General features: G+C 42.6%; 1 protein-coding gene across 1 annotated transcript in view; it reads right to left on the reverse strand.

The window, feature by feature from the left end:
- Window positions 1-2,725: 2,725 nt before the first annotated feature.
- TNFRSF11B (TNF receptor superfamily member 11b) overlaps window positions 2,726-20,447 on the reverse strand; it is a 30,186-nt gene continuing 12,464 nt past the window's right edge. The window contains exons 2-5 of the mRNA XM_066372499.1: window positions 11,794-12,163; window positions 8,285-8,476; window positions 5,653-5,877; window positions 2,726-3,870 (exon numbers count right to left, since the gene is read on the reverse strand). Of these exons, the coding sequence (XP_066228596.1) occupies window positions 3,482-3,870; window positions 5,653-5,877; window positions 8,285-8,476; window positions 11,794-12,163 (1,176 nt within the window). The 3' untranslated portion in view covers window positions 2,726-3,481. The remainder of the gene's footprint in view (window positions 3,871-5,652; window positions 5,878-8,284; window positions 8,477-11,793; window positions 12,164-20,447) is intronic.

Here is a 20,447-nt window from a genome sequence, read left to right on the forward strand (position 1 = left end):
GATTTTTGACAAGGAATCAAGGGCCATTAACTGGAAAAATCTTGGTCTTTTCAACAAATCATACTAGAACAACTTGATGACCGTATGTTTTTAAAAAAAGGACTTTAATACGTACCTCACATCTTATATATAAATGAACTCAGTCATCAAGGTTAGTATCAACAGTAATTAGCCACACTGATACCGTTTGCCCCTGTCGTGATGTGAGAAGGGCCATCACCTCTGTGGTATTCTTCCCCATAATTTGTCTATTAATGAGAAACATCACACAAAGTGATTGGGGCATATTTTTTAAAAATAGCTCCCTATGGGTACTTTATACAATCTTTTCAATGATTCTCTGCATCTCAAATTATTTCAAAATTTAAAAAGTCAAAAAAAGAGAAACTGGCATGAACTTACGTATTGTATCCACCTGGGAGGAGAAACTTGAGGTAGACCTGACCCGAAGGAACAGGGAAGTGAACAAATTAGCATTTGCATGGTTTGTACTTGGTATCATATCATTAACTTTCCATCTTTTCTTAAACTTAACTGATGCCTGGAGGCCTCCTCATTATCTGTGAGTAGGAATTTTTGGTGGAGAAAGTGGAACTTTTGAAGGGCAAGTGCATGCAGACCACTGGTTAGCGCCCCCTCCCCCACCCTCCCCTTGAACCCGCAGCACCTAAGTGCCACTTCCAGTAGTGCGACTTCAGGGGCTCTGATCCTCTAGGTTTAAGCCTCTTGACTTCCCTTCGGCTGTTTGTTTCCCCAGATTTCTGACTCTGTGTAATATTTACCTGGCTCTGCTCCTCTGTCCAAGAGCCCTGACTGATCTGATGTCACAGAGGGAGGGCCGATCTCTACCAACATTAAATTCTAAGTCATTGTAAAGTGGGAAAAAGGACACAGACTGGGAAAAGGTGGCATACAAAGGACCCTGTTCACAAAATCCCCATTTTGGGACTTGCAACTGAGAAAGACAGACCCTCTCTGGCCATGTCTTTATGCCCTTTGTAGGACAACCACTGTTTCTCTCCAAGGGGTTTGGAACTTTGAACTGAAAGATACAGAAATGTAATATTAGGAAGCCGTGTAGGAGCCTCTGCCCACACTGATGCCAGAGTTACCTTAATACTGCCATTTGTGAGGCTCCGATACAACCTGTGTTCATTGCTAGTGGCTGTTGCAACAAATGTCCACCAACTGGGTGGCTTAAAACAACAGAAATTCATTCTGTCATATTTCTGGAGGCCAGACGTTCAAAATCAAGTTGTCAGAAAGACTGTGCTCCTTACAAAGAGAGACTTGAGGGGAGAATCTTTTTCCTGCCTCTCCTGGTGTTGGTCAAATAAGTTTGTAAATATGATATATATGTTTGCTTGCTTATAGTTTGCATTGGATGTAAACAGGCAGGGTCGTTATAGCCTAAGGCTTAGTTTTAAGACTAAGCCTTTCCCACCCTTTTAATACTAAGATCTTTTCAAAACTAAGCTCCTCCCTTCCTCCCACCCCTGCACCCTTGACTGTTGCATGATGTGGGGTGGTGCACTCTCATGAGGAATCCCATTCTGCCTCAGATAAGTGACTTTGTATCAGAGACTTTCTTGTTTGTATATTGGATTAAAGGTTTTTATCTCTACACTATAAAATGAAGCAGAGGAGCCCCTCCTGGAGGAGAGCAGAGAAAGGCCACATGGAGGAGAGGAGAAGCAGCCAAGATGGCAGAATGCTGAAGGAGAAGCCAGCTTGTGCAGAGAGAAGGAAGGAGATGGGGAACAGAGGTGAATAAGGCTGGTGAGGTACAAACCTTTGATTCTAGGAAACTCGGATAAGTCAGTGGCTTTGGGAGCCCTGAATGGAAAGGGAAGTGTTTTCCCACTGTGTGTATTTCTTGCCTGCTGGGTGCAAGCTAGGATTTAAGCTAATGGCCCACCAGTTCTTGGCTCTGTTGTTTCTTTACCATCTGTCTGAATCAAATGCAAACCTGCATGGGCCAGGCAGCTGTGATGGTGGCCGTGGCTACTGGCTTTACACCTGGCTTCCTTGGCTTGTAGCTACATCACTCCCATCTCTGCCTCTATCTTCACATCCTCTTCTCTTCCACCTGTCCCCTCTGTGTGTCTCCTATAAAGACACTTGTTGCTGCATTTAGGGTCCACCTAAAATCCAGGATGATTGTGTCATCTCAAAATCCTTAACCTAATCACATCTACAAAGGCCCTTTTTCTAAATAAAGTATCATTTACAGGTTCTGGGGATTATGAAGTGAACTGATTTGGGGAGGGGCACCATTCAGCCTGATACAATACCCTTCCAATTCATTTTTTCTTAAACTAGGGAGTGCTGGTTCCTATAACTTGCGACCTAAACAACTCCCAATGCCAGAATCAACAGTTATAAGTGGTTTGTACCATCTGGATGCTAAACGTGACTTCAAAAGTTTTCCAGTTTTACTGTAATAAGAAGAGGTTTGGAACTGGTTTAAAATGCAGGTTTCTTTCCTCCTCCCCCCCCAGAACTTGTCAAGAAATTGGCCCAGAAATCTGCATTTTTAACAATTCTCAGATGTTCCTGGTGGTGATATAACAATGAGAAAATTATAAAAACTCAGGTCCATTGATATCCCATTCAAATAAAAACAAGGAGAAAAGCAATGAAAAATAATTTGAAAACTTTAATGATGTTGTTTATATATAGTTAAAAACGTAAAATCTTTTAAATAAAATACATTCAATTTCTCAGCTCATCTAATATTCAGATAATTTATAATTCAAACACTTTCCAACATTAAACAATTGACTAAATAATGCATCTTCTATAAAATGATATCATAGCTTATATGGATAAAACTTTATTATAAAAACACTCCACACAGGAAGAATGGCAGTACCTATTAGGAAATGCTACACACTTTCCATTAAAAAATATATTTTATCTCTTTCATTTGTCATAATAATAAACAGAATATATAAATTTCTTCTTTCTAAAATTAAGTCTTACACAATTTCCCTTTAGGATGATAATATGTACAAACCTTATATCTGAATGAATATAAATAGCACATACTGTAATAGTGTTACAGACATATTAGTACTTTTATAGAAAAAAAAAGGGGGGCTTTCTAATAAAAGCCTCTAGACAGCTGAAATCTCTAAGCTATTTAAGTTAGACATTCCCATATTTAGTAAGGCACAATGGAGTCTAGTTTCTTATTTCCAGTTGAATTACTTCAAGCAGTAATAAGGGAAAATATAGTCAGTAGATATTGGACCAGATCTGTCAGTTGGATAAACTATTTGGGGTTCACTGTACTGTTGGGGGGGAGCAGTTAGTTCTTTCTCCATACCGTAGGTTTTTATTTTTGTGACCAGAGGCCAAATCTAGTTCTCAGTGATGAGAAAGAAATCTCTGTAACCCCTCACGTGCCTGAGAAACAGTTTATTCCTCCATTGGATCTGGTCCATGGTGAGGAAATAGCCCCAATGACCATTTCCGGTTATAAGCAGCTTATTTTTTCTGATTGGACTTGGTTCCCTATGATTTCTAGAAACAGCTTCTGGTACAATCTGTACATGGTGAAGCTGTGCAAGAAGCGGATGGTCTTTTTCAGACTCTGGGCAGCCGTCTTGGGAAAATGGTAGGTTTTCAGGTGCCGCAGGGCGTGGGTCAGGCCCTTCAGCGTGTCCTGGTCGCCGTTTTTTGTTCTCCACAGGCTGAGCAGCTTCAGGATCTGCTCGCTCGAGCTGCACACCTTCGCGGTTCCTTCGATGTCCTCCGTGGTGACTTTCCTCCCCGGCAAGCTGTCCATCAGGCTGCTGAGCTGCTGGAAGGTGAGGTTCGTGTGGGCGAGGTGCTTCTGTACGCTGTTTTCACAGAGGTCAATATCTGCACCGAGCAAAGCACAGAGAGACGGTCACATCACGTGTTTCCTTCTAACGCCACCACTACCCCGAGGCCAAGGTTCTCCAAGCCTCAGAGCTTTAGGGATAACCTTTTTCTTTATTTTTTTTGGGGGTAGGGGAAGGGGAAGGGAGAAAGGAGGGCTCAAGTGATGCTAGTTATTTCTGAGAACTGAGCTAACTATGACCTTGGGTTATTGTAAGATAGTACATTATATATTCTAGGTATCCAACAAAGCTTGTTGAGAAGCCCTCGTTTTGAAACTCACTAGTAGAAAATTATAGACACATCATTCTCAGGGTTTTAAAAAATGTTTGAGAGATGAAAACCATAACATTTTCGAAAAACAAAGTAGTCTTGTTATTTTGTAATATAAACTGTCGTTTGCTGATATCTGACAAACATGGTATTTTTAAAAGAGTTAGGTGCCTCAAATGGTCTTTAATAAATAGCACAGAGGATTACCACCGGGGAGAAGAAAATGGAAAAACCCAGTAATGTGAGGCCAAGGAGTGTGATGATACACTCAGCCTGGAGTACATTTCAGTAATGAGCTAGGGCATAAACAGAAGGGGGAGTAACTAATGTTCCTATTAATGACATGAGTCATTTAGTATCTGAGTCCTAAGGCAAGTCAGTTCATCTCTCTGGACTGAAATGTCTTCGTTTATAAAATAAGAATTTGGTTCCTTCGTTTCTAACAGTCTCTGATTTTCTACTCCCTTTTCTTTTTGCTTCGGGGCTAATTACACTTTCAAAGAATACATTTTGTTTGCCGAAAAACAGAAGAAAAGTTTACTCTTTGCATATGTGAAAGCGTTCAGCTATCAAAAATATTAGTCTCCTAAAATCTGTTGCCTCAGTTTCAGATGTGAGGCTGTTAAGATAGTTTCAGTTAACCATATAGTGAGAGGCATGAATTGACATTGTCTGCATTACACTGACATTGTCGTTGACATTCTCTGCATTATGAAAAACCTTCCTCATTTGTTTCTGACATGTCCTCCTCCCCTTGCTTACTGAATCCAGAACTCTCTCTACTGAAGCTCAAAGTTTGCAGTCCACACTGTGTATCTGCTTTTCCCTTTGGACTGTCTCATTATCATCCTCATCATCATCATTATTATGAAGACACATGAGTGTGTGCACGTGCTCACGCGTGCATGCGCGCGCACGCACACACACACTTCCTAAAGGAGATTCTTTAGGAAACTCTAAAACATGAGAATACTTGGTTATAACTAGCGCTTTTCTCAAAGAAACTCAAAGGCTTTACAGACCTTATCTCATTAATCCTCACAACATATGCTATTAAAATGGTAATTTTAAAATAGGCTAGGTTGTGAGGATTAATGAGAGGCTATCCGGAAGACACTGAGAGGCTCTCTTGAGAGATTTACCAAATAAATACAACAGAGCTTCTCAGTAGAAGTGCATGGTGAGATTCAAAGTGGATAAAGAACTCCTGGGAAGGTCAGAGAAGATGCTAATAAAACTCCTAAGGGATTTAGAGACAGATTTCCTGAGGTCAAGCCCTGCACTTGAAATGCACTGTGGCTTCTTTACACACTCTAAAAAGGGGGGAAGGGACATGGAGGAAATGACAATAAAACCCTGCATGACAGCTCTAAGAACAGCGTTGACACCACCACTTCATGAAAACTTTTCCAGTGCAACAAAAATTCACCCCCAAAAAACATCCTCCACACAACTAAACCCACAATGAAAAGGTGTCTGATTTCTGATTGACTCATTTAGATTGATCACCTTGGATGATCTTCTTGACCATATCTTGGTCTTTGTTTTGATGTTTCCATAACTTCAGCAGCTGGAATGTCTGTTCTTGTGAGCTGTGTCGTCTTTTTATCCTCTCGACACTCTCCGCGTTTATTTTGGTGCCAGGCAGATTGTCCACCAGGACACTGAGCCAGTTAGGGGTGAACTTGGTAGGAACAGCAAACCTGAAGAACGCCTCCTCACACAGGGTGACATCTAAGGACAGGGAGGGACACAAAGATTTACTCAACAATTGAATTCTTGGAAGTCTACTGGACAAAATCCAAAATTTAAAAACCCACACAATTGAGTTTTCCAAGGTATAACATGCTAACATGCAAAATTTGAATAAAATCAACCTTCTGTTGGCTGGCTGGTCTTAGTGGTTAATTGCCAATCTAACTGGGTTTATGTCCTTTCTAGTGTTCTTTAAATGTTTAATAAGAACCTAACATTGCTATAAATAAATTACAACAAAAATGCTATGATTTAATGTAAATGTTAACATTCTGTTAAATGTATACTAAGTATCCACAGGATACTTCAAGATCAGTGCCAAACAAATATAGTCATTGCTTTGAAAGGAGTTTGAAAATAATCTGGACTGGTGTACTCTGTACATACACAAATACTTAGTTTACCTTTGGGAATAAGAATATATATAAATGGATAAGCATATATTAAATGACAAAACAGTGACACACAAAACATGTCATTTAGACAAGAGGTAAAATGGCCTGAATGGCTAGGTAGGGTCAAGGTGTGCTAGGTAGGGTCAAGGTATGTCAAGGTACGAGTTTGTCTTTGGATTCATCAGGCCTGGGTTTGAATCCAGGATCTGGCATTCATGCCCTACACTGAACTTGAGCAACCTTAACAGTGTTTTTGTAAAGATTAAAGTCTATACAGCAAAGTGCCTGGCACACTGTAAATGCTCAATGAATGACAAAATAAAATCTCAGCCTGACCAGGAGGTGGCGCAGTGGATGGAGCATCGAACTGGGATGCGGAAGGACCCAGGTTCGAGACCTTGAGGTCACCAGCTTGAGTGCAGACTCATCTGGTTTGAGCAAAGCTCACCAGCTTAGACCCAAGGTCGCTGGCTCCAGCAAGGAGTTACTCGGTCTGCTGAAGGCCCGCGGTCAAGGCACATATGAGAAAGCAATCAATGAACAACGAAGGTGTTGCAACGCTCAATGAAAAACTAATGATTGATGTTTCTCATCTCTCTCCATTCCTGTCTGTCTGTCCCTGTCTATCCCTCTCTCTTTGACTCACTCTCTGTCTCTGTAAAAAATAAATAAATAAATAAAAATTAAAAAAAAAATCTTAAATGATTAGAGAAAATGTTAAAGTTAGAAGCTGCTCCTTTTACTGTCCCTTCCCTTACTCCCTATTTTATATCAAAGAGCAGAAAGACGACATGACACATCTAAGATCTCGATTACACAGTGAGACAATGCGGGGACGGGGCTGGAGCCTGAAGTCTCCCAGTCCACATTCCTATGCTTCACACACGTCTGTGTTGTGCAAACAGATGTGTGGGGACAGTCAAGCTGCTCTGTGACATGTTTCACTAAATGCTAAAAGACAGATGAGCCTTGGTGCAGTGAGTCTTTGGTAGAAGGTGTGAGATTAGTCTCATGGTAGGAGTGACAGGGTGAGGACACCAACCAGATGAGTGGCATCACCAACATGGGATTTGTTCAAATAACTTGACCATGGAGCGAATGACCCTTCCTGAATAAAGAGTTTAAAATGAGGGGAACCTGGACCTTTCATGTAATAGATGCAGCAAACCACAGGTAACAAAGCCAGTTTCACATTTCCAATCTGTCATCAATTTATGTCCCTGGCATCTTACTTGCCAACATATACTTTGGCTAATAATACAGGGATTCTTAAAAGCGGTAAGAATGCTCAGTGGTAGAGCGTCGGCCTGGCGTGCAGGAGTCCGAGGTTCGATTCCCGGCCAGGGCACACAGGAGAAGTGCCCATCTGCTTCTCCACCCCTCCCCCTCTCCTTTCTCTCTGTCTCTCTCTTCCCCTCCCGCAGCCAAGGCTCCATTGGAGCAAAATTGGCCCGGGTGCTGAGGATGGCTCCATGACCTCTGCCTCAGGTGCTAGAATGGCTCTGGTTGCAACAGAGCAATGCCCCGGATGGGCAGAGCATCGTTCCTGGTGGGCGTGCCGGGTGGATCCCGGTCGGGCGCATGAGGGAGTCTGTCTGACTGCCTCCCTGTTTCCAACCTCAGAAAAATACAAAAAAAAAAAAAAAAAAAAAAAAGCAATAAGAATGCATAACAAAAAGTTCTGCAATTTGGACTCTGCTTATTTGGTCTCGGAAATAATCTTTGCACCACCCTTTTCTCCGTGGTAAGATTTGATTGAAGTGTGGAAGGGAGAAAGTCAAGGTTTAGAGCATGATCTATGAGAGGATGAGGATTTTTTGAAAGGCTTTGAGGTGTAGCTTTAGCGAGGATGCACAGAGAAGAATCTTAGAATAGAAGAGCTGGTTAAAATTCAAGAAAGGGAAAACATGAGTTTGATTAAGATGGTGGCCAGAGGGTCTTGTATTCAACTCAGAGTTGGCACGAAGGCTGATTTTCTGATTGGTAATTACCTATTCCACATCTGTGCGTCAATTCGTTGTTTTCGGAACATATATTGTCATGGGTCGCGTTTCCTTTCTGCGTCAGAAGGAGACCGAGCGCAGTGCAATTTGTGTGTTTTCTACAGGGTGCCTTAGATGATGTCTCGTTTGAGAAGAACCCATCTGGACATCTTTTGCAAACTGTATTTCGCTCCGGGGTTCCTACAGAAAATACCAAACAATTTAGCACCTTCTTCTCAATACTTTCCAGAAGATAGCCTCTTAACACAGTTTCAGACTTTTCACTTTGTTTTTACTACTATGTTGCTATGTTTTTACTATTCACATGGTACCAAACTTTAGGCATACTCATTTCTTACTTCATTAGAACAAAAACTTCAACAGGCAGCCCCTGAGGTGGTCTCTCTTCCTACTAATAGAAACACAAGTTTGTTTTGCTGTTACCTACAAAAACACTCCGAAATGGGAGAGGTAAGGGAAGAAGGGAGGCTGTTCATTAGTCCTGTGTGGGCTACAATATTAGTAGGTCTTGTTGTCCACCATATTCTTCACACAATTACCCTGGAAAATTGTCTAGACAGCTGTTGTGTAACTGCTGTGATAGCATTCTCTGAAATCAGTACCCACTGCATGCTGCTCCATTAAATTCCAATCCGTCCCTACCGAAGTTCTTTCCTTCCTGAATCCTAATTGTGAAGCAACTCCTAAGTGTGCTAACCTTAAGAGGTAAAAATTTACAGCAATATAATAAACTCTTGAAGGTGGCAATAAAGTCGGCCCGCTGACTCGAAACCGTAATCCTGCAGTTCAGCTGCACAGTAAATGGAAGATGATACGCCATTTGCTTAAACTGTTGAGTTTTAAAAGAGTCTAGTTGTTAAAATTTCAGGGAAGGGTGACTGTAAGGGCATTTTATTTCATGGTGGAGGAAGACTAGACAGATTTGGAGAAATCCTTGGTAGGCAAACTTGAACCAGTGAATAACTAAAGACATAAGTACCTTCAAATCCCGGACTCTATTATTCACGGATAAATCATCTATTAAAGGGCATTTGCATATGAAAATACCTCCATCTAGTGTAAGCTAGTTGAACAGATTTAGACTTCAATATTCAAAGGTAGCTTTCACAGGCCAATTCTGGCTTCTGCAAGATAAGGAGTGCAAAGGAGTGCAGAGGAAAGCTACAGGAAGTTAATCAATGCCAGGTGCTTAAAAATTCAAACCTCCCACTGCATTGTATCAAATCCGGGGGGGGGGGGGGGGGGGGGAGGAGGGGAAAGCACGAAATGGTTTGGTTCTAGTTTCATCCCTTGCATCTTCTAAAAGGATTAAGGATGCATTGACCAGTAAAACGATGAAGGGCAGGCAGAGAAAAAGAGGAGGTCGGAAACCACAGGTAGAAAGCCTTCTCATATAAATGCCACCTCCAGAGTTGCAGTGACATCTTAGGAACTGACTTACAAAGAGGGCTATTTTTTTTTTTTAGAGTACTTTCTTACTATAGTCCCCTTTTTAAATAATATCTAACTCCAGACCAAATTCCACAATGTCTTAAGCGAAGATATTTGGGTATTCTTTCATTGCTAATATTCTGGAATTAAGTGGACTTGGACATGTGGACCCAGGTCTTTTTCTAAAGATGTATCCATCTAAGTAAGTGATTTTTCCTTATACATATCAGTGGAAACAATAAAAAAGTATAGGCTGCCAGGCCAGATGTCAGATACCACAGTTGTGAGAAGGAGTTCTGTTCTACAGCTGAGAATTTCACCATGCTAGCCATTCAGTCAAGACATAGAAAAGATAAAATTAACAGAATGAAGAAGATAAAATGTGGGGGCAATCTGACTTGAAAGCAATGACGAAAAGGAACGGTTATTAAATATTTCTGAGAATGACATTGCATCGTCATTCCTTCTCTTTGAGCTGGAAACCTGTTATTGCCCAGGAGGAACTCCGCTGTGGATGTTTGGGGAGTGAAAAGTGAATAAACCCTTCTGTGCTGACACAGAATAAAATGTGGCTCTTTCTTCCATTCCCTGGCTGCCAGCTCCCTTCATTCTGCAAACAGATGTCCATGCTTCCCAGCTATTTCCATTATTTTTCAAAACTTTCTAACTTCCAAACTGCCTAGTCCCTTCATTAATTTTTCTACATATAAAACTTACTGAATTGAATGAAAAGAATTTGTTTCTGTTGGATGGACTTCCCCCCACATTCAACCCCCGACAACTTGGCTTAGCTTGCGTCCCAAAGTCTCATCCAATAAAAACTAGGAAGCGTCACCAATTCCTCCCTCAAATACTCATACTAGCGGTATTTTAAGGGACTCTTGCTCAATTTGCACCTTCTGTGATTAATTTCACAAGATTCACAATTTAAGAAAAGATAGATTTCAGTTTTTGAATACAGTTGCTTTGTATTTGTCCTCTAATAATTTAGACTCTTTCCATCACAGCTTCTGGAAGTTAACAGAGTTACAAATAATTAGCATCCTCCAAACCAGTGGTTGTCAACCAGGGGCAATTTTGCCAGCAGGGGACAATTGGTAATGTCGACACATTTTTAGGGGTCACCACTGGGGGAGGAGCATCTAGTGACTAGAGACCACTTCACAATGCACAGGGCAGCTGCCCACAAAAGGAATTATCATGCCCAAAACATCAGTGGTGCAAAGGTTGAGAAACACTGCTTAAACTGAGTAATCAGAATCTGTACTGATTACTACTTCCGCTGGAAAAGTAAGTGATTCACTCTTAATTTTCCCAAACTCTGAGACAATGCCAAAGCTTCATAAATGTGGTAGAAAAAAAATAGGGTTGCAGCTCGAAACAATTCCATGCACACTGGCCTTAACCTGTGCTGTTCAGAACTGAAAAGAGAGAAAGCACCGTATTTGTAGACAAGCAGGTCTGTGCTGTCTAAGATAAAGAGTGAGTTCATTGATGAGATACTGCTACGGTTTGTCCTCCCAGATGCTCAACTCCCATGCCAATGGGAGAACCAGCCTCATTTTTTATAATGAAATGCACTTCCCCTAGCCCTTCTCATTTTTTGCATAATTAATTATAACCGCTGATTGTTAGCACTCTAGATCCTCGTCACTATCAGCATTATTACTCCCTTGGTAGCAATTAAGATATCTGATGTTTGTCAAGAAACGCCACAGTCTGAAGCTGTCCATGCTGAAGTGGAAATCAGAGATATCTATCAACCTTAAACAGCGCCACCAGAGTGTGTGTCCCTTTAAAAAAGCAATCCATCACGCATCTCATTAGAGAGCAATTGGCTGCATGTGAGATTCCTCACTAAATTGCCCTGGAGCGGCAGAGTATTCCGCTGAGAAATGTTCATCTGGCAGCAATCCAGACGCACAGCACATACCTCGCTGGGTCCCTTGCCTTCGCAATTTGATATCCTGCAATATCATCGGACAAAAGTGTTCCCCTAAACGTTCCCTACCTCTTGACTCTACCATCCTAACTAAGTTTGCTGCCCGTTGGAAGCTCGTACGTACCAGCTTGCAGCACTCCGAATCCCGGCGGGCAGCTCCTGTGCTTCAAGCAGAACTCCACCTCGAGGTAGCGCCCCTCTCTGCACTCGCACACACGGTCGTGGGTGCTGTTGCACTCCTGCTTGACGTACTGCATCTCCTTGCACGTGGAGCTGCAGTACAGACACTCGTCACTGGTGTGCCAGGTGTTGGTGTAGTAGTCGTTAGGACAAGGGGCACACAGGGTCTTCCGCCTTGCCGTGCAGTGTTGTTTTAAGTAGGTGCCGGGAGGACATTGGTCACATAGCAGCTTGCTAGAGCTTTCTGGGTCATAACGAAGGTACTTGGGAGGAAATGCTTCCTGGGTGGTCCATTTAATGGAGATGTCCAGGAACTAGAAGAAGAACGGGAAATAGTGGCACGTCAGCATGGAAATAGGGGAGGTCCTGGATACAAAGCATTATCAGACTCAGAGTCCTTTAGGATTATTCCGCCTACTGAGCTGCATCACGAAGAAAATTCAGAGACCGGAATTCTTCCCTCTATTAGCTTAATCTCAAAGACCAAGATGGTGATAGTATAATACCTATATTAAGTGAATCCAGCTCATAGGTAACTGGAGTAGAAAACTCATCAGAATAGAAATGACTAGTTATGTGTACCACGAAATAACTCACATGGCCTCCAACACTTCATCTCCTGGGACTTCAGGATTATCTCTAGATGACGGAGTTGGATGAACTAGTGGCTCCCAGACCGGATATTATACTCCTTGATAAACACGTAGATTCCTGGGACCCACATCCCTAAACATTCTGATTCTACAGGTGTGGAATTGGGTTGGGGATTTAAGAAAAACTCTTGCATTGATGTGTGGAGTCCATCCTCAAAAATTATTCTTTGGTTTATTCACTTGACAAAGGGTTATCAAGCCCTTAATATGGGCCAAGCTCTGTTCTGGGCCATTGGGAGACAGCAGTGAATGAAACAGGCAAGAAACCCTGCTCTTGTGTTTCCAGTCCAACTGGGGGAGTGAGAAAATACATAGCTACAGATAAATTACATGTTAGAAGAAAAGTGTTTGAAAAATGAGCAAGTAAAAGAGATTGGAAACATGGAAGTGTGTGTGTGTGGGGGGGGGGGGGGCAGACTGCAATATTTAAATGGGGAGGTCACAGTAGCCATGGTTAGGACTAGGTTACATCTACCTTTTAGTTTACCCATTTGAAGACTTAATGATTCCAAACATACAGTGAAGAGGTGTAGAGGTGTATAGTTTGTGTAATTATATCAACAGTCATTCTGATCATTCATTCATTCATTCATTCCACAGATATGCACCGAAAGCCTACCAGGAATGTACCAGAAACATGCTGGTGAGTAAGGCGTGGTCTCAGTCCCCATAGAGCTTGCAATCCGCTGGAAAGAGTCTTAGAATTTTAAGACTGATGTTTCCTTCAGAACATCACCTGAGCTAGTCTTGACTCTCACAAGTGAATGATGTCTAGAAAATTAAATGACCACCTCTTTTCAGGTGAACTGGGGGAAATCTCCAGGGAGCAGGCAGGGTTTCCTGGGCATCCACACGTATGGCAGGAAGAGGTCTATGCAGCGAAAGGAAGAGGATCTTGCAAGGGGGGTGCTGCCTGGGCGGGCCGTGCCACAAAGTGTTCCCTCTGGTGCTCTAGCTCTCCAAGGGTCTAGGGAGCCCTGGAGCAGTTCTTCACACCAATTACGGGAAACCCACGCTCAGAAGAAACGGTGTTATTATTTGTGTGCAGGGGGTGGTTTGTTTGGTTTTTATTATTTGTTTTTGGGAAAGGGATCAACATTGACTATTTTCAGGTTTGGGGGAGGTGGCAGGCCAAACACAATAAATTTTCCAAACACTCTTCTTGGCAGAGCTCAGCAAATTTTACAGAAGCCCCTTGACCTGGGAAAAGCAAGCCAAGCTCGGGCAACAGTACTCCCTTTGCAATAAGGAGTGACAGAGGGAAGGAGTGGCCTTTTTAAAACTAAGCATTTGGGCGTTTTGATCTGAGTTCATCTCATTCACGTCTGACGGGAACACAAGCATCAGGGCTGACCGGACCTGATACGAGCTGACCAACCAAAGAAAAGAACAAAAATCTCTCACGTAGGGCCATGGACCTTTCCATCCAGACAAAGTTTCCGAGTGCTGTGATGTTAGGGACTCCTGGCCAACAAAACACAGAATATGGCGCAAAATCGAGGCTGCTTGGGTGGTCTTTTCAAGACACCCTCATAACCTGAGGGTTTTCTGGGGGAAATGGTCTTAAACGTCCCTGTGGTTTCTTACTGGCTCAGTTGGAGTGGGTGGACATTAGAAGAAAGAAATGAACCAGAATTGGATGAAAGTATTGGTTTGCTCTGAGTCTTTCAGAAATAGGTGGAATCTGTTCATTCAACGCACATTTATTGGGTACCCTCTGTATACCAGGCACTGTAGAGGAAATTAGCATGTGGCGGTACACAGAACATAGATGGTCCATGCCTTCAGGAGATCACAGTCTACTGAGGAGGCGGACAGGAGAGGAGAAATAAATAATTACAAACAATGATCAGTGTTTTAGAAGAAACAAAGCCAGAAGAAATAATTGTGTTGTTTCTTGGTCACTTGAATATATGATACTATGCTATGTCTTTCAAGGCTCCTTGTGTGGATTTGGCTCAAATATTTCTAAAACCCCCAACGCAAAGTTTCCTAGTGCCACTTGTAAAGACAAGGAAAGCGATGGGAAATGGTTTGTTCTCTTGCTGTTCACTTCTGAGGGGTCTGTTGCTTTCAAGATACCTGTCTTGCACGCCACGCTGAGTGAGCCCTATCCTGGCAGGGCTAGCAGTCCTGGGACCGCCCCCAGCCCGACTTCCCGTCTCTCTCCCTTCCCCTCTGCAGGGTGGCTCAGCTCTACCCACTTACTCAGTGCTGACTCTCTTCTCCCTTACAAAGAAGTGATGAGGAGGGGTGGGAAGAACCCCAGATGGTGCCTGCGCTCCTCACTGGAAGGCGTCACCCCAATACAAGATCGGACCAAGCATACGGAATTGATTTGTGTTTCTTTAGGCAACGGGACATGACCTTGTTGGTTTCCTGAAAGCATGCTTTGGAAATTTAGTTAGTATTTCTTCCAAATACAGGGAAGGTGAAGTGAAAGAATTCCAGAGAGCAAATATAAATAAGGTCGACTTAAAGATTAGAGAGCAATGGTATATTTAAGGCAGTTTCTCTAAGGCCACTGCAAAGAATTAGCCTATATTTTTTTCATTTAGAAATTAGATTTAATGGGGTGACACTGGTCAATAAGAATATACAGGTTTCAGGTAAACATCTCTCTAGCATTAGAACTATTGATTGCTTTGTGTGCCCGTCACCCAAAGTCAAATCATTTTCTGTCACCGTATATTTTTCCCTCTTTACTCCCCTCCTCCCTACCTTTCTCCCTCTAGTACCCACTTCACTTTTATCTATGTCCATGAGTCTCATTTTTACTTATGTGTGAAATTTTATTGTTCTTAGATTTTTTCTGATTTACTTATTTCACTCAGTATAATGTTCTTAAGGTCCATCCATGTTGTCACGAATGGCAATACATCATCATTTCTTATGGCTGAGTAGATATGTACTTCCATGGTATATTTATGTATCACATTTTTTTTTTTTGTATTTTTCTGAAGTTGGAAACGGGGAGGCAGTCAGACAGACTCCTGCATGCACCCGACCGGGATCCACCTGGCATGTCCACCAGGGGGCGATGCTCTGCCCATCTGGGGTGTTGCTTTGTTGCAACCAGAGCCATTCTAGCACCTGAGGCAGAGGCCATGGAGCCATCCTCAGTGCCCAGGCCAACTTTACTCCAATGGAGCCTTGGCTGCAGGAGGGGAAGAGAGAGACAGAGAGGAAGGAGAGGGGGAGGGGTTGAGAAGCAGATGGGTGCTTCTCCTGTGTGCCCTAGCCGGGAATCGAACCCGGGACTCCTGCACACCAGGCCAACGCTCTACCACTGAGCCAACCAGCCAGGGCCTGTACCACATTTTCTTTATCCAATCCTTTATCGAGGGACACTTTGGTTGTTTCCACATCTTGGCCACTGTGAATAATGCTGTGATGAACATGGGGGTACATGTGTCTTTGTGTACCAATATTTTCAAGTTTTGGGGTAGATACCCAGTAGAGGAATTGCTGGGCCATATAATAGCTCTATCCTTAATATTTTGAGAAACTGCCATACTGTCTTACATAGTGGCTGTCTTCCACAATTTCTCCAAGTCCACTGCATAGAATTATTTCATCTATTTTTAAAATAGGAAAGCCTCAAGGAATGGCAGGCTTGTTTTCAGTGAATTCCACTGGGCCTCTGTGTTTTATTTGAAAATTTTCCACTTTGGTAAAAAGACAGAACTCTGTGTGGCCAAGCTGGATGTTTAGGTCTCAATCTCTGGTTAGCCCCAATTCCCACATAAAATTCCTGGACCCAGTGACTGTACGGAGGACGGGCAGGATTAGTAGAGCTCTTCATCAGTCCTCTCTCTTACCTTCTCTTGCATTTCCTGGAAATGCAATGACAAAGATACCATAAAAAGACAGATCATCTTAATGCTGGTTTTATCTCCTTTGTCAGCTGATAATATTTAAAATCCAATAATAATACAGGTTCAAAAAATGTTTCTGGGTCAATTGCATAACCACTGAGGAACGTCTGCAAAAGCTAGGACCCAGGCATAGGGGGGTCTGCAGAAGTATAGAGTAGTTTTGGCAGAAGAGGCCACTCTGGTTTTGGTGTTTTATGCTTGATTTTAAAAGAAACAATTCAATGGAATTTTCTCTCCACTTTCCCTCTCTTCCCCCTCCCATTCCCTATCCGTCTGTCCTTTGATGTAGACCACGTGTACTTGATGGGAATGAGTGTCCTCCAACCTGGTGCTTCCTACCAGATGGGGAGTCTTTCTGAGGCCCCCATGCCTCTTCTCTCAAAAGGACAGTTGAGGCTCCACCTCAACTGAAGAACTAAAAAATTTTCTATTTCAAATCCAGTGCCTTTCCTCATCTATCAAATGTCAGCAGATGATGGTTGTGTGTGAAGGTAGTGTGTGGGTTGGATTCGTTGTTCTCTAAAGCTTTTTCTAGCTCCACCATTGTCATAATCTGCGGTTTGACTGAGCTGAATTAGCCAGTGACCTTGGAAACAAATGTCTTGCTCTAAACCGCTTCCTCCTTACTTGTTTACTGCTTTATTTGTGAAACCCCTTTTTTTCCGGCAGAACTCTCTTGACCAGTCTCCCCTTCTCAGATTCACCCATGGCTTCCATTTCCTCTGGAAAACCAAGCGATGTACCAGCACCCTGAAGTCTCAGCCCTGCCTTCTCCTCCGGAGGCCGTGCCAGGCCCCATCGCCCCTCCCCCATGGATTTGCATGCTTAACAAGTCAGTTGTATGTTTGACGCTGAGCCTGCTGACACTCGTGATGTACTATAGGTGTCTATCTGTATGTGCTGTAATGTGACTATTGTTAGGTAACTAATTAACTAGTATGTAAACCAATCAACATGGGTGTGAAAAGGAATTATTATTTTTTGTATCTAAAGGAAATAGAATGCTCTGGGGATGACTCCATAAGGATGAGCTACAAAAAGAAAAAAGAAAAGAATAAAACCTGCCATAACCTGACTGGTGGTGGCGTACTGAATAGAGAGCCTCTACCTAGACGCTTAGGTCCCAGGTTCAAAACCTCCAGGTTGCTGGCTTGCGCATAGACTCACCAGCTTGAGTGCCCAAAGTCGCTGGCTTGAGCAAGGAGTCACTGGCTCGGATGGACCGCCCCCCTCCAGTCACATAGAAGAAGCAATCAATGAACAACTAAAGTGCCACAACTATGAGTCGATGCTTCTCATCTCTTTCCCTTCTTGTCTCTCTCTCACAAAAAAATAAAAACCGTGCCGTAAACTTGAGGCCATTTCTCAGATGACAAGTAACTTGACGACAGCATTGCACTGGTGCATGCCTCTTCCTAAAGGACCAGAGGAGAATACACTTCCTCCAGCAAGTTTATTTTTGCCTTACGCAACGCAGCCAATCCCGTACTACTGGGCTTGCCCTCTGATATGCAGAACCACGAGTGACCCAGTGGGTTTCCATTTATGGAAAATTCATTAAAAGGAGCCCACGCAAAGCTTGAAATAACTACTTGGTTTGGGAGTTCCTTTTGTTATCCCTCGTCATAATCTTTGCCGCAGAAAACTATTTGAGGACGATCCAGAGTTTGGTAAACTTCTGGTCAGTTTGGAAACCATGCCATTTTATAGTTCATCTTGGCCAAGGAAGGAGACATTCAGGATATATATCATGGTGAGTTTCCTAAAGAGCTCTTGGAGTATGAACTATAGAGCTTATTTAAAAAAATTTTTTTTAAATAAAACACCCTTCTTCCAATATTTTTTTTTTTTACAGGGACAGAGAGAGAGTCAGAGAGAGGGATAGATAGGGACAGACAGACAGGAATGGAGAGAGATGAGAAGCATCAATCATCAGTTTTTCATTGCAACACCCTAGTTGTTCATTGATTGCTTTCTCATATGTGCCATGACCACGGGCCTTCAGCAGACTGAGTAACCCCCTCGCTCGACCCAGTGACCTTGGGTCCAAGCTGGTGAGCTTTGCTCAAACCAGATGAGCCCATGCTCAAGCTGGTGACCTCGGGGTCTCGAACCTAGGTCCTTCTGCATCCCAGTCCAACGCTCTATCCACTGCGCCACCACCTGGTCAGGCTTCCAATATTTTTTTTATCAAAGCCTGCTACAGAATAGAATGGAACATTTTAAATGAAGTTAATGAGATAAAGCAATGTTTGCTGTGAGTAGCCTTGGGCTACATCAAAAGGGCTCTATTCACTCACTCATTCATTCTTTCACTCTTCATTCATTTGATAAATATGCACTGAGTGCCTAAAAAACAAACCAAAAAAACCCTTTTATTCCTAAAGAGGTTAATTTATTTGATGTTCTATCATCTTACAGTGCAGTAGCTCCCTTGCATTTTCCTCCATTCCTTATGTAACTTATTTATTCATTCATTCAGCAAACACTTATTGAAACAATTACTATGCTCTGGAAATACTGCTGAGCAATGGAGCTGAATAAGTTCATGTTCCTGTTTCACAGGCACATTCATCTAGAAGCCCTGCCTGATGCAAAATACCCATAAATCACTGCAAAACAATTGGTTGCAGAAGAAAGGAGAAAGAAAATGAAGGAAAAAAAAAGCAGAGAAATGGTTCAGAAAGGAAGAAGGGCTGAAGATAAGACACAAGTAATGGAGGAGCAGAGGGAACAGATAGATCTGTTGTTGGCGGACCCCATGGGGAGGGGGGACAGAAGGAGCAATTGAAGAACACGCTCATGAGTTCTAGCCATTAGGTAGATGATGTTGCAGTTAACTAGTGACAGAGGAAGGAAGAGGCAGGAATGGAGAAAGACAATAAACTTACTTTGGAACATTATCCACGCGACTCAAATGAATATATGAACTGGGAATCCAGGACAAAAATGCAGCTAAGGGCCTGACCTGTGGTGGCGCAATGGATAAAGCGTCGACTTGGAAATGCTGAGGTCGCCGGTTTGAAACCCTGGGCTTGCCTGGTCAAGGCACATATGGGAGTTGATGCTTCCAGCTCCTCCCCCCTTCTCTCTCTCTCCCTCTCTCTCCTCTCTAAAATGAATTAAAAAAAATGCAGCTAAGGACACAACTTTCAGGGTTATAAGCACATAAATGACTCTAGAAACAAAGAGATCAGATGGCATTACCCAAGGATATTGTATACAAGCAAAATGTTAATCCTTGGGATTTACAAACATTTGCAAGATGGGCTAAAACAGAAAAGGTAAAAAAAAAAAGTAGGAATGTCACAGAGAGTTTCAAGAATGCCAAAGGGATAATGAATAATCTAAAAAAGTGGACAGCATGGCAATTAATTAGATCAATGTGAATTGAGAAAAGCACTTTCAGCTCAGAAGCTGTGTTTAGAACAGGGGTCCCCAAACTACGGTCCGCGGGCCGCATGCGGTCCCGCCCCCCCCCCCCCCAGGCCGTTTATCCGGCCTCGCTGCACTTCCGGAAGGGGTGCCTCTTTCATTGGTGGTCAGTGAGAGGAGCATTGTTCCCATTGAAATAAAGGTCAGTTTGTTGATTTAAATTTACTTGTTCTTTATTTTAAATATTGTATTCCCGTTTTGTTTTTTTACTTTAAAATAAGATATGTGAGGTGTGCATAGGGATTTGTTCATAGGTTTTTTTATAGTCTGGCCCTCCAGTGGTCTGAGGGACAGTGAACTGGCCCCCTGGGTAAAAAGTTTGGGGACCCTTGATTTAGAATATGCACCCCAGGGTTCCAAACCCAGTTAGACCACCAGGTTAGTAACCCTGGGCCACTATCCTACCTCTAAAGTGAGAATAATCCTTATTTTACCTATCCTTGTACAGCTGTTATATTTTAGATGAATAAAGGGACACAAGTAAACTTGATAAAGAATAAAGTCCTGGACAGAAGTATGAGGCATGATTATATATGCTCATTACACAGGATGTGAAAAATGGGAGACATATTGAATCAGACTCATCTCTGGAAATATTTTTAAATTGCTCGTCCAGTAAGAAGTAACACACC

The sequence above is a fragment of the Saccopteryx leptura genome, chromosome 3, assembly GCF_036850995.1.
Source record: "Saccopteryx leptura isolate mSacLep1 chromosome 3, mSacLep1_pri_phased_curated, whole genome shotgun sequence".
NCBI lineage: Eukaryota > Metazoa > Chordata > Mammalia > Chiroptera > Emballonuridae > Saccopteryx > Saccopteryx leptura.